Raw genomic sequence first — 13,179 nt, forward strand, 5'->3', positions numbered from 1 at the left:
TTTGCAGAAAAACTAAGGACCAACTTCCAAAAGATTACCTCAAATCTTTTTCAAATATTCAAAAGTTATTCTGCATCTGAGAAAGGATTTCTAATTAAGATGACAATGTCTACTTTTTAAAAAGGTAAAGAGAATTGTTGGTAACTCAGCTTGGAAATACTGGCCTTGTTTTCTGGACTTCTATTATGTTAAAAGATGCCAACTCCCACAGGAACTTTTTTTTTTTTTACCCCTTGCATTTTTCTCTCCAAGCTTGCTATAACTCTACAACTGCAACTATTATCCCAAAGGATAACAGGAAAAAAGATAAAGTGGTGATCTCATTGTATTATCAGAGGTGTCAGGGGAGAAATGGGAAGACTGCTTTGTCATTTTCTGAGAGACTGTTTTAATGAGCAATGAAAAATGACTTCATGCTTCCCTTTTTCATTGTGATATGTGACTGAAATCTAAAGCTTCATCTTGCACCACAAGTAAGCACCAGGCACCAAATTTACTTCTCCCTGATCTTTTGACTGAGGCTGTGCTGGAGGTACCTGAACAAATTAAGCACCAAATACACTCAGCATTTGTCAAAAGCCTGCAGCCCAACTGGTTTAATCGAATTCAACCCCCTCAGCTCCATCCAAAAGCACTTTTACACAGCCCCTCCTCTCTGCCAGTGCTTCAAGGATGTGTTTTCTGTTTGTGGTGAGGACAAATTATTGCTCCAAGTTCCAACCTTTAAAGGCAAATGAATCCATTCTCATGTACCATTTTCACTTTGTCAGATTAAATCTTCCAAGAGCATCTCAAACCCCCTTCCATCATTTTTTTTCCAAGGACACCTTATGGAAAACCAGATTTCTTCAACCCTCAGAAAGCCAGGACCTTCCATGAGGCCACCTCAAACCTCAGCTAATAAACACACAGACTTTGCCTCACACTTCCACTGGCTCCAGTTCAGAAATAAAGTTGTTTTCCTTCCCCCTTCTTATCATCCAAGCCTACAATGATGTCCATTATAAAACTTTATAGCTTTTAAAGTGATGAAGTGACAACAAAGAGTATGTTGTGAGAGACTGACAAATTTATCAGCAACAGATGAATAGAAAATGATGTGAATTTTTTAACTTTCCTTTTATTACAGCTGTCACTTGGTGAGACATCCTGCCCATGCTTTGAGCTGTACAAACTTGTGGAAGATCTCTGCTGATAAGCACATACTTCTTATTGACTCAGTGAACTTGATCCTACTTGTTGACTTTTGCATTCCTGATTTCTCCTGACACATGACTGAGAAATTCAGCAACAATGGTGAAGCAGCACTGAGGCTCTGGTAGCAACATCAGGCTATCAAAAACAAGGCACTGTTTGTTTTTGCTTCCACAGTCACTACAAGACTGCAGGACAAATCTCCCTTCCCTAAACCACCAGTTCCTGCTGTGCTGCACTGCAGAGTCAGAGTCTTAATGCCAGTCGTGCCTACAAACCCACTCCCTTTGGGCCAGAACCATCAGCAGACTCCTAAAATTGAGATCCACTCAGAAATAGAAATATTTTTTCTATGTTGTTTTAAAATCCTGATGGTAAGAACACTCTGAGATTATGAAACTGGCTTTTGCCATTGTTTTTCATCTATTTAAACCCCTAAACCAAGGGCTGGCCCAACTGGAGGCATTATGGAATGAGCAGCTGGGTGCACAGGAATTCCAATACTTTCCTAAGTGCAGACCTTTGCCTTCCTTACCTCTCTGCCATTGCTCTGTTTTGGACAACTCTTTTTCTTTCTTTTCCTTTACCTTTCAACTTGTGCCCTTTGGCTCCACTGTTCCCTTCTTTCTTGCTCCAAGATTAAAAAAGAAGCTGCCAATATATTCTGGCTTTCCTGTGATTCCAGAGGCATCTTCTCCTCACACCTACCTTGGATTGCTGCAATTTCTTTTTCCCATTAAATTCACCCCTCCTCTAACATCACTCAAAGAGCTGCACAGCACCAGAGCCCACACCAATAGTTCACTTTTGTGTAACATATTTTATATCTTTTTTATCTGCTTCAGTCTTTGAGCAATTTCTCGTATTACCTCGCAATCCCTCTAAAATTTCTTGCCAAGTTGAGCAAGAACTCCAATAAAACCAGGTGAGTGACACCTGCAAATACATACAGGGAAACTCTGATTCATTTATATTCCAGCCCATCAGAGGAATCTGCACTGGGCTACCACAGAGCAATAACTCAACCTTTTTGTAATCCATTAGGGACATAAATCAATCCATGGGTGATTAATTCTGATGCTTGAATAGCACATAACACTTCCTAACTCTTGGAATTTGCAGACTCATTAATTAAACACTTACTAGCTACAGAGCATTATGTATATTCAATTTATATTTGCAACCCCCAAGACACTCCTGGCAAGAGACATGATGGAGCGGGAAGAAGACATCTAAGAGGAAAAATATCCAGAAAATGTCAGGTTTCCTGAGCTGAGGACACACAGCAAGTCCTGCACTCCTTGAAACTGGAGTAGGCAGCAAAAAGACTCTCTCAGCAAATTCTGAGGTACCTCCAGGTTAGTCATGTTTAGTGTTTTCCGTTTTAAACTTTAAACAGTGTCCAAAAAGAAGAGATCAGAGCTGCACCCTGAAGGACTTCCAGATTCCTGATAATGCATGATCCTGACCTATTAAACAACAAAAAGCTCCATCTGTATCAATGAGAAGTTCAGTATTTATGACAGTGCACACTGACAGAACCACATTAAACCACAAGTTATGGCCTTAATGCAGAAATCACTGAGAGCAACTCTATAGCTGTGTTATTCAGGAGGCAAGACTAGATTATGATAATAGACATCTTGGCCTCAGAATTTATGAAGCTACGAATATAAATGAGAATATGATTTACAGACCAGGCTTTTCCTAAAGTTTGTCACACATGGATGGCAGGAGTGGAAACTCAATCCCCTCCCTCACTCACCAAGAACCCAAGAAAGGGCCAAAATGCTACGTGAAAACTCTTTATCTTGGTATTTTAACAAGTGATACTGAGTGCTCAGCTCATGAAAACTACTGAGTGCTCAGCTCATGAAAACAGGCTGTGCATGCAAAGCTGAGTGTGATTCTGCTTTTACATGTACTGGATATTATTTAACAAAAGTGTTGCAACACTCCAATAAAAAGGCAGAGAGGACCAATCAAGCCCAGTGAGCCCCCACATTCTAAACTCTGATCATCATTAAATATTGCCTCGAGTCACTCACAGCTTTGTTGGATTCCTCATCAGCCAAGCTTTTCATGACAACCTCCAGACTTGGGTCTTCCTCACCAGTTCCAGGTTCAGTGCCACTGTGGTCCTGGGAGAAAGGATTGACAACAGATTTTAAACACGGCTCTGGCCCCCCATAACAGCTAAACAGAAAAATTACACAGTTTTACCCTTTTTTGTTGGGTTTTTGTTCAGCCAAGGGGCAGCATGACAAGGTGGAAAGATCCACAAGTAAAGGCTCCCAGTGTCAGGGGGAGAATGAGGGATGCAAGTCTGGGAAGGCAGACCTTGCTCCCCACTTGGGTGACAAAAAGCACCACAAGATATTCCCAAAACTGCACTTGGGGGCAGCTCTCAAGGCCAGACTAATCCCTATCAGTAGACTTGGCATGAAGAGCCTTTCTCCAGACCTCTGTCACACGCTCAGCACGTGAAAGGAGTCCCAATTTCCTCCACACAGTCTGAACAGCTTGGGAAAATCACTGGGAATGGTTTTGGGTTTGAAGGGACCTTAAAGCCCATCCAGTGATCACCACTCGAGTGGACAAAGCACCTCTGTTGCAAAAAAAAAAACAACCCTCACTCTGTCGCTTTCTGGTGATTGAAATGTCTAAAAACGTATTTTACAGCAATCAATATTTGATATTCTCTGTTTCTGGTGGCTACAGTATCACACCACAACACAGCCTTACCCTGTCCCTGATTTAAGGTGTATTTTCTGCTTATCACTTTTCACATAACAAAGATAAAGAGATAAGCTGCAGATAAAGAGATAAGATAAAGATCAAGAGATAAGCTGAAGAAAACTAACACAGTAATCCATGGTAACTCTGATATTCCATTCCAGCAGCCAGGCTGTTTAATGTGATCTGACAAGTTACATGTAAGGTGCATGTAACACACAATGTTAAATATTTATGTGGTATTTCGAAGATATTTGAAGATATAATTTTAAGATATAAAGCTATTTTTTCTTTATTTAAAGAGAGGAAGAGCTGCCAAAGAAAGCAATGTTAAACTTCTGTATAACATCACTATATTTGGTTATGTTGATTTTATATAATCAAAAGATACCAGCTAGAAGCAAAAACCTGCATTTACTTATAAAACAAACATAATGTAAATAGTAAAAACTTGCTATTAATGCTTGAAACTCAACCCACAAGCATCTACTGCTAAAGACAAAGACACACTTTGGTAGAGTCTAATTACAGCCATTTCACCACAATACAGAATGTGCCTAAACAAAGCTTTGAAGGCACCAATATTAAACAAATCTGGGAACAAATGCAGGTACTAAAGAGGCAACAAAACCAGAATGAATTCTGTGAAATGTAGAGAAATTTATAAAGCACCAGCTGCACCTGGGACATGCTGCTGGTGTGGAGGAGAGAAGGAAAAGCCAAGGCACTGTCCAAAAATGACTCAGCCTCAAATAAAACATGAGCAGCTCTTGCTCTGTACAGCACTGGGCCCTGCAAGGAGCAGCCATCAGTGGTAACATAATTTGGAAAACAACAGCAAGAGTGTAAACAGGAGATGAATCCAGCGTTACCTCCCGTGGCCCCGTGCTGAGGGATCCCAGCCACGCTCATGGAAATACCAGGAGTTCAATGCACATGAATTTATTGAGGCAAGACCAAGCCCCAATTGAATTACAAAACATCTTTTGCTTTATTAGCTCGGAGAGAAATAGAATTAAAAAAAAAAAGCAACAGCCAGGCTAACGGTGTAGTTTATCTGGAAAATTTAGTTACCCTGTATTGAGATGTCAAAATGATAACGAGCGTGGTGAGTGCAGGGATTCCTGGTGCACAGGGGAGCAATCAGTCTGCACTGGGGCTGAAGTAGCAACAAGAATCATGAAAAAACAGTGGCAACATCACCACACTGAGGTGGTTTTTGCATTGGAAGGTTATTCCAGGCAAAACTGCCTCACCACGACCAGCTAAAAAAGGAGCAGGACAGGAGGTGGCAAGGTTTTAATGTGGAGCCTTCTCTGCCTCCTGTACCCATTTAATACCTGCTGCTAATGCCATGTAGGACTGTCAGTAATGCTCAGATCAATAAAAAAGAGACAGAGGAAAATAAACCTATTTAGGCCAAAGTCTCTACCCAATGCATTTCATGATCCTGGGTTTAATTAGACGAGGTGCTCGAACTTCTCACAAGCTGCTAATTATGATTAATCTATCCAATTTAGCAGTCTCTAATTAAAAATAACAGCCCACAAAGCTTACCTCAATAGCAGAGTGGGAGCCTGAAGGCAGTGGGAAGGGAGTGACAGCCATCTGGTTGACAGCATCTTCACTTCTGTACAACAAAACAACCAAACAACACCACGTTAGACACCCAAGCAGGGTGGACAAACTTTTCCTTTGAGTTGGTTCTGCCCAGGAAGAAAATACCTTCACTGCTTCTTACCAGAGTTAGAGTTTAGAAAATCACTTCATTTCTGCTCTGGTTCCTTGCTCCCCAACAGATCATGTCCCTCCATGGGGCCAGAGGAGGCTCACCTGGGACACACTGACATCCTGCCCTTTGGAAATCTAATTTTGTGTGGATTAGCAGAGGATGCAGTTGGAGTTTATGGTCCCTACACATCCATAGATGTGCTCACACTTAGTTGGCCTCTTTTAATGGTCTCTACATCTGTAAACTGCTTGTTTATAGTTTCACATTCACGTTGCTGAAATACAATACCTGTAATGAAAGCAATAACATATTGCTTTTTCTTTTTTTTTTTTTTTTTTTTTTTTTTTTTTTTGTTCATTTTTGCTCTGGTCTTTTCTAAAAGACTCAATGCAAAAACTTGGAAGAGATTTTATAAAGTGCAGGGAGAAGAGGAGATGAAGATAGATTCTCCCTACATATAAAGTGAATTATTTTTCCAAAATGCTTATGATTTATGGCATCTTTTTCTCTCTCCTTAAAACACCTCTGAAGTTGACATTTGATTACTTTGTTTTTTTATTTAACAGCGCTTTGCCTTGCTGATGTTTTTCCTTGACTGCCATTTAAACTGATTTGTTTTCTGGAATTAGCTCTGCATTTTTTTGGCCTCTGTAAAACGAAACCAGGTAACAGATGAACTTCAGTGATATCATTTAAGGGAAATCATCACAGAATCAGAATGGTTTGGGTAGGAAGGGACCTCAAAGCCCATCCAGTGCCACCCCTGCCATGGCAGGGACACCTTCTACTGTCCCAGGGTGTCCAAGCTGGCCTGGGACACTTCCAGGGATCCAGGGGCAGCCACAGCTTCTCTAGGAATTCCTGTGCCAGGGCTTCATCACCCTCACAAAGAAGAATTTCTTCCCAAAATCCAATCTAAATCTACCCCAGTCAGCTTAAAGCCATTCCCTCCTGTCCTATCACTTCAAGCCTTTTCACAAAGTCCTTTCTCCAGCCTTTCTGCAGGAGGAACCAGTGATGCTGCTGCTCCACAGGCACAGCCCTTGGATGGAAGGAAGTGACTTCTCAAGGCTCTGCCAGGTCTGGTTTCTGCTCCTCTTCACTACATTCCATGTTCCTGTGACACGAGCAGGATCTTTTCCTCTTTAATTTCTGGAAGGAACTATTAGACTAATTATATGTTTTAAACACATTTTATGGAAGTGCCTGAAACAAAAAAAAGTCTAATTTTTTCCCCCCTGAAGGGGTTAAAACACACGGAGCTGGCACATTGTGATGGCTGAGAAACAACACTGAATCACCAGCTCCCAGCACAGCAGAGAAGGGGAGTCACAGGCACTGGAAATGATAAATCCTGCAGGCAAAGGCTGGTGAATTCATTTACTTATCTTCAACCACACAGCCACACGATTCAAAGGAGCTGGCTGGGTGCTGCTCAGAGCTGTCCTGGCTCCCAGCCTCTCCCCCTGGCCCTGCTCAGAGCCTTGCAAGAGTGAGAACCCAGGCTGGGAGAGAGCTCATGGTGCAGAGATGCAGGGCCAGGACAGGCAGGGCACCAAGCCCGTGGATTTCATCAGCATTTCACAATTTCCAAGTGCATTTTACCCCACGGGGCATATTGGGCAAGGACATTTTCCCTGCTCTTATCTTCGTGAGACATCGATCTCATTACGGTTGGTGCTTTTCTAACCTACAGGAATAAATCAGCACAGGAGAGGCCCAGAGATTTTCTGATTTTTTTTCCTTGACTTGCAGAGGTTTTCTCTGACAATAGTTTGTGTGGAGCACAATCAGCATGAAAACCAACCCCACTCTGCAGTTCACAATGCAGGCTGCATGCTGTGCAATTAGGAGCAAACATGGAAATAAAGAGGAATATATATATATTAAAGAGGAATATATATACACACATATATATACATATATATATACACACATATATACACACAGATATTTATACATATATATACACACACACACATATATATATATCACATATATATATATATAAGCTTTTGTAAGAAATACCCTAAAAATTGCAAGACAAAAGCTTCATGACAAACTTGGGTATAATTAATTATCCAAACAAGTTTTCACTTCATACACACACACCTTTGTATTTTGTTCCCTCAGTGGAGAAAAAAAAAAACAAACTTTATGCAGCTTTAAGCAGATGGCCATTTTTATTCTGAGCAATAAAAAAACAGTTATGGTAATTCCCTGGGGAAAAAAAAATGCAAAAATATAAAACAACCCCAAGGTTACACAGTGTCACAACTTGTAATCTCCCCCTGCTAGGACTCGTACATATTTAAATACTTTAATGCTGCTTCAAAGGAGAATTGCTTCAAAGCAGAATCAAAGTGGGAATATATTTTAAAGTGACAGATCTAATAATAAATTGCTGTTCCTGCTCTCCACTTCCCCAAGTGTCCTCAACTAAAACGTGAATTTATTTACGACTGAAAGGAGCAATCATTTTCTTTTGATGCAGGGGCAGACAGCTTAGAAGTCTGAACATCATATTCAAATTACAGGGGCTGCAGACGAGCATTCAACATATTTGCCAACAGTTGCTCCAGAACCACCTCCAAAAAAGCTGTTCCCAGTTACTGGTGCTCAATATTGTTCAGGGTTAAGGTGTCTAAACTTTTACATTCAAGATAAAGGCTTCATTCCTAACTACATTTTACTTCTTTCCAGTCTAAATAGGACCTTCTGGATGTTCCCCATCCTGTCCTGCAGACCAAAAAAATAAAAACTCCCGATGTTTTGCTCCATCTGCACCTTTGCAGCTTAAGCAAAGACAAACACATTCATTACTGACTTAAACACTACAAAAACTTGGTGCAAAAGAAGCCTAAAGAGAGCAACATGCAAATACAAATCCAGAGGGATTCCATGCTGCAGGAAGCTGAAGGTGGGTGCTGCAAGGTAAAACCAAGAGAAATCCCAAACCAGACCCATTGAGAGGGGCAACCCCAGCACCTGAAGGATTTTAATTCATCACAGGACACACTGAATTGCTCTCTGGGGGCTCCTGAATTTTGGACTCATCACAGACCTCCAGATGTCCTCTGGATGCCTAAACCAAGGGAGAAGAACCTCCTGCCAAAATATCTCAGCTCATCAACACTGAGAGAGCATTTGACAGCAGCTTTGCAAGGGGCTGTGGATGCTTTTTGTGGGAATACATCAAGCAGCAGAAGAAAAACCCAATAGCTTGTATGAAGTGACACAAAATCTCAGCCAGAACAGAGCTGTGGAACAAGGGAATAAATGTTTCCTCTGTAAGGGGAAAAAGTGTTGCAGATTATCAAAACTTTGTATTGTCCATGTCCTGCTTGTTAAGTTACAATAAATAAATAAATTAAAAAAAATCAAGATTTTGTATTTTCTCATCTTTGTCTTCCCTCCAGAAGCTCCTTTGGAAAAGAGGAGCTGCAGGGAAGCTGCACACTGAGCAGACACACTGGATTTCTCCTGAACAAGGCAGGACCTTGGTGTTGTGCATCTTCCCCAAAAATCTCTCCCACAGCAGCAAGAAGAGTCTTGTTCTGCACTTCCTCTCCCTCCACTCCCAATTACATGAGAGCCACAGGCACACAGGTATTTTAAATGAACAGCTAATATTCATATAAACTGCAGCTTAGGTCATCAAAGGTTTTGAAGGAGCCCAAATTACTGAATTTCCTGCACCGTGTGCCTGTTCCCACATGTGTATGACAGAGAGGAGGAAACAGCTCTGGAGAAAACAGGAAAAGTTCAAACTTGCACACACACACACACACACACACACACACACACACAGAGGGCCTGGCAAGGGCTTATTTTTAAAGCTTTCCCACATGAAAGAACCGCAGCAGTGAGAGCAAGTGAAAACAGGAGTTTATATTCTTAAAATATGGCCAATTATGTAGGTTTGGACAAAGGTAAAAGTAATTTCTAAAGCATGGCAGTATTTGAGAGTGGCACTAAACGTAAGATGTCACTTCTGGAGGCACTGAAAGAAGAGTCAAAGCCACAGCACTGGAGAGTGTTGAACAGCTCAGACACTCCCCAGTCCTTGGAGCAGAAGGATCTCTGCACATCACCACAAATAACAGGAGATTACACCTGGAAATGGAAGGAGGGGTTGGCTGACAGATTTGTGGGCTTTGCAATCCCACCAGCAGGAAGCAGCAATATCAGAGCAGTGATTGCAGTGTGGGAGGGCTCAGGACAGACAACAGATGGTATTTGAAATCAGAAAAAAATCCCTCACTATTAAAGCATTTCTCATGGCTCATCACAGCACAAGGCAATTTTCTTTTGAGGGATAAAGGTAGACCAAAGAATGACTCACAGGAGCAAACACAATGGGAGGATGGCTTGAAATCAGTGGAATTCACTTTGATTCAAGCATTCAGCTCTATTTGATCTGCTTATTATACCAGCACTGAAGCACCAAACCAGATTAAAGGCAGTTAATTGAGCATGGAAAAAAAAACCCAATGAATTTGCTGAATCATAAAATTCTCACTGTCAAAGAGCATTCTGATGTAAACTGGGTTTCCTACTCCAGGTGTAAAATGTAATTATATTGTTTCATTATGCCTGTTACAGGGATGGAATGGGTAAGAAACACATCCTTATTTTGGGAACTGAGGCACAGACACTCCTAAAAGAATCAAGTCCCTTTCTCATATCATTACCTGGTTAATTCTTGCTGAAGAATCAGAGCAAGAATTTTATAAGGCAACTAAGACATTGCATCCCTTATTGCCCCTGAAAAAAAGGAAAGTGACACTTAAGGCTGCAAATCTTTTAGATGCTCTTAGAAGCTCAAGTAATTAATGAGACCACTGGGAAACAGGGCTGTGTTTAAGACCTATATTTTGGAATGTGGCCAAAATCAACTGTTTTAAATAATCATTGTCAACTTAATTGAGGAAAAGATGCTCATAAAGCAGAGTGAGAAACCTTCAGACATAAGGGGGTGTCTGTGATTCTCACAACAGCTACTGAGCTGTGTCTCATCAGCAAAAATTCCAGGAAAGGGTGGGAATGCAGTTGTAACACTACCTGGGTGTAAAAATGTGTGAATAGACTTTTATAGCACACATGGTAAAGTCAGTATTTCAGCAAAAAGTCCAAAAGGCTGAGGATACCTTTTATCCTTTATCTTTGTCTAGAAAAAGAAATAAATTTGGGCTTGGAGCTGGATAATCTTTAAGGTCCCTTCCAACCCAAACCATTTCTGTGATTCTCTGAAGTTATTTAATGATAGTTATTACAGCTCTCACAGAAAGGCTTTTCTGTGCCCAGGAATTTCTGGGCTTCTTTCACAACTGATTAAGGAGTTTATGGAAACATCCCCCTGCCCTGCACATGAACCAAAACACCAGGAATAGGAAAACCTGGATGCTGTTTCCTGCTTCCAAGTGGAAAGTAGCACACTTATCACCCAGCATCCTCCATCTCAGGGGAAAAAAGGCCTCAGGGTATCAGAGAGGGCACTTGGAATAGCCCAAAAATTCCACCAGTTTGGCTTTTACGCCCTGAATCAGCTCAGACAGGACCTTTTTTAGGCTGTGGATTGATGTGTTTCTGGAAAATTACAATCTACTCAGGTTTTTTCCACTGGTGAAATGAGAATATTCATATTTTTATGAACATGAAGAACAAATTAATTTCTCTCTCAGCTCCTGCAGTCCATGTCATTTTGCTATGGTGAGCTGTGGTGTAACGCAGCCAAAACACACCCAGAGGCACAAAAAGGCCACAGCTCATGTTTTCACTCAGCAGCATCCACTGGGTTTGTGGTCTGGGGTGGAGGAATGGGAAGCACCAAGGCAGACTGGGCTCATGGAACATATTTTGCATGAGAAGAACAAATAATCCTTCTTTGTCCTTAAAATCCACATTTAAGAGAGACAGTCTAATTTGTCTTTGCTGGAATTGGACCACACTAATCAGAAAAAAAGGGACATTAGTTCTCTCCCCACATTTGGGGCAGTGCTCCAGTTACCAAGGACATCCTCTCAGTGGGAGAATTCCCTTTTATTGCTGTTCCAGTGGCTGCCTGGGCTGAGCAAACAAACCCATCAGCTGTCAGTGCAAAGCCAAGAGCAAGGAGAAGACGTTGTGCTCTTGGGAAGATGGAAAGTTTACAAGCTCAGCAGCAGCATTTAAAAGTAGAAATTGGGGTTTTTTTTAAACTCTGAGATGGAAACAAGAATCACCCAATGGTATTTCCAATATTTCTGGTGTCTCTTGAATATTTGAGACAAATTTTCACCTTGAAACTCACAATCTAAAAAGGAGAATTTTAGTGAAGGACCTGCACGACCTCTGTGTCTTCAAATATGATCCAAAAGACACACCAAGGATCTCCAGTCCATGGGAGGTGGATCTGACAAGGCCCTTTCCCTGGAGCTCTGCTTGGAGCCCCCACTCTTGGCTTGGGCTTCCACAAGTTGTGGTTTTGCCTCTGGAATTCCCAACCAGACACATTTTCCACAGGCAATTAAACACCGGTGAGCAGCCGTGGGACGTGACGTTTCATCCTCAGTGGCTGGGGGGGAAATAACAGGGGAGCTGCAGGCAGGAGCATCAATCTCCTCCAGATCCTCTGGGCTGCCAAGGAGAGCAGAACTCATTCCTCACGGTGCTAATGCTGCTCTTCCATCATTCCTGGGCACGCTGCACCAGGCAGAGCCGTGGCAGTAAATGTACACGTTTATATGCATTCACCCACAGATTATTACATTGTTCACAGGGAGGCTGGGGATGAGCCAGGAATATAAAACAATATCAAGTGTGATGTATGTGTTGGTGGGAAGACCACCTCATAAAATGGCATGGCTTGGTGGGGAGGGAAGTGCCCAACAGAAGTCAGAGCTGGAATTTATTCATAAGTACACATCTATAAAATGCCAGCCTGTTAAAGCATGTAGAAATCCTGGGAAAGAGGCAGCTTCTTCCCAGACCTCCTCCTGCCCAGGGTCAGAAGAGCAACACTTCCTGAACTGCTGAGGGAATGCATGCAGGTGTCTTTAATTCATGTACAAAGAGGAAAGATTTTTCATGCTTGGAGCAAAAAGAAAAATGCCCACATGTAATTTTTATGCAGATGAAAGGATGTTTTAGCATATTCCCTCCCACACAATCCACCCCAGTGCTCCTTGGCAAAGTCAGGCTTCCCCTCTGTACAAACAAGCCCTTGCTCACTTTCAAAATCCTCTTTTGATGCCCACACAAAGGTATCCTTCAGACTTTCACCCAGCTCATGCTCCATGTGCTCCATCCCTGCTCCTCTCCCAGCAATCCCAAGTCTCTGCACCATTTCCACTCCCTCCTGGCTGGATGAACAAGCTGCCCTCTCCAACCCTGTGCTGAACCATCCCAAAAAAACTTCAGGAAGTTGTGGGAGAAGCAGTTCCCAAGCCCAAGAGGAATAGCTCAAATTTTCAGCAGACACCCTTAAAATAAGCATTCATTTCCATCAGAAAGTTTGTGGGTTTTTTTGTTTGGTT

The 13,179-nt window shown here is 41.9% G+C and overlaps 1 protein-coding gene across 3 annotated transcripts in view; it reads right to left on the reverse strand.

Moving 5' to 3' along the window:
* Window positions 1-13,179, reverse strand: part of PATJ (PATJ crumbs cell polarity complex component) — a 140,943-nt gene that overhangs the window by 35,355 nt on the left and 92,409 nt on the right. For all 3 annotated transcript variants that reach the window (XM_083867477.1, XM_083867479.1, XM_083867478.1), the window contains 2 exons: window positions 5,488-5,560; window positions 3,243-3,335 (listed from right to left, as the gene is read on the reverse strand). In XM_083867477.1, the coding sequence (XP_083723603.1) occupies window positions 3,243-3,335; window positions 5,488-5,560 (166 nt within the window). The remainder of the gene's footprint in view (window positions 1-3,242; window positions 3,336-5,487; window positions 5,561-13,179) is intronic.

This window comes from Zosterops lateralis, assembly GCF_965231275.1.
Source record: "Zosterops lateralis genome assembly, chromosome: 9".
Taxonomy (NCBI): Eukaryota; Metazoa; Chordata; class Aves; order Passeriformes; family Zosteropidae; genus Zosterops; species Zosterops lateralis.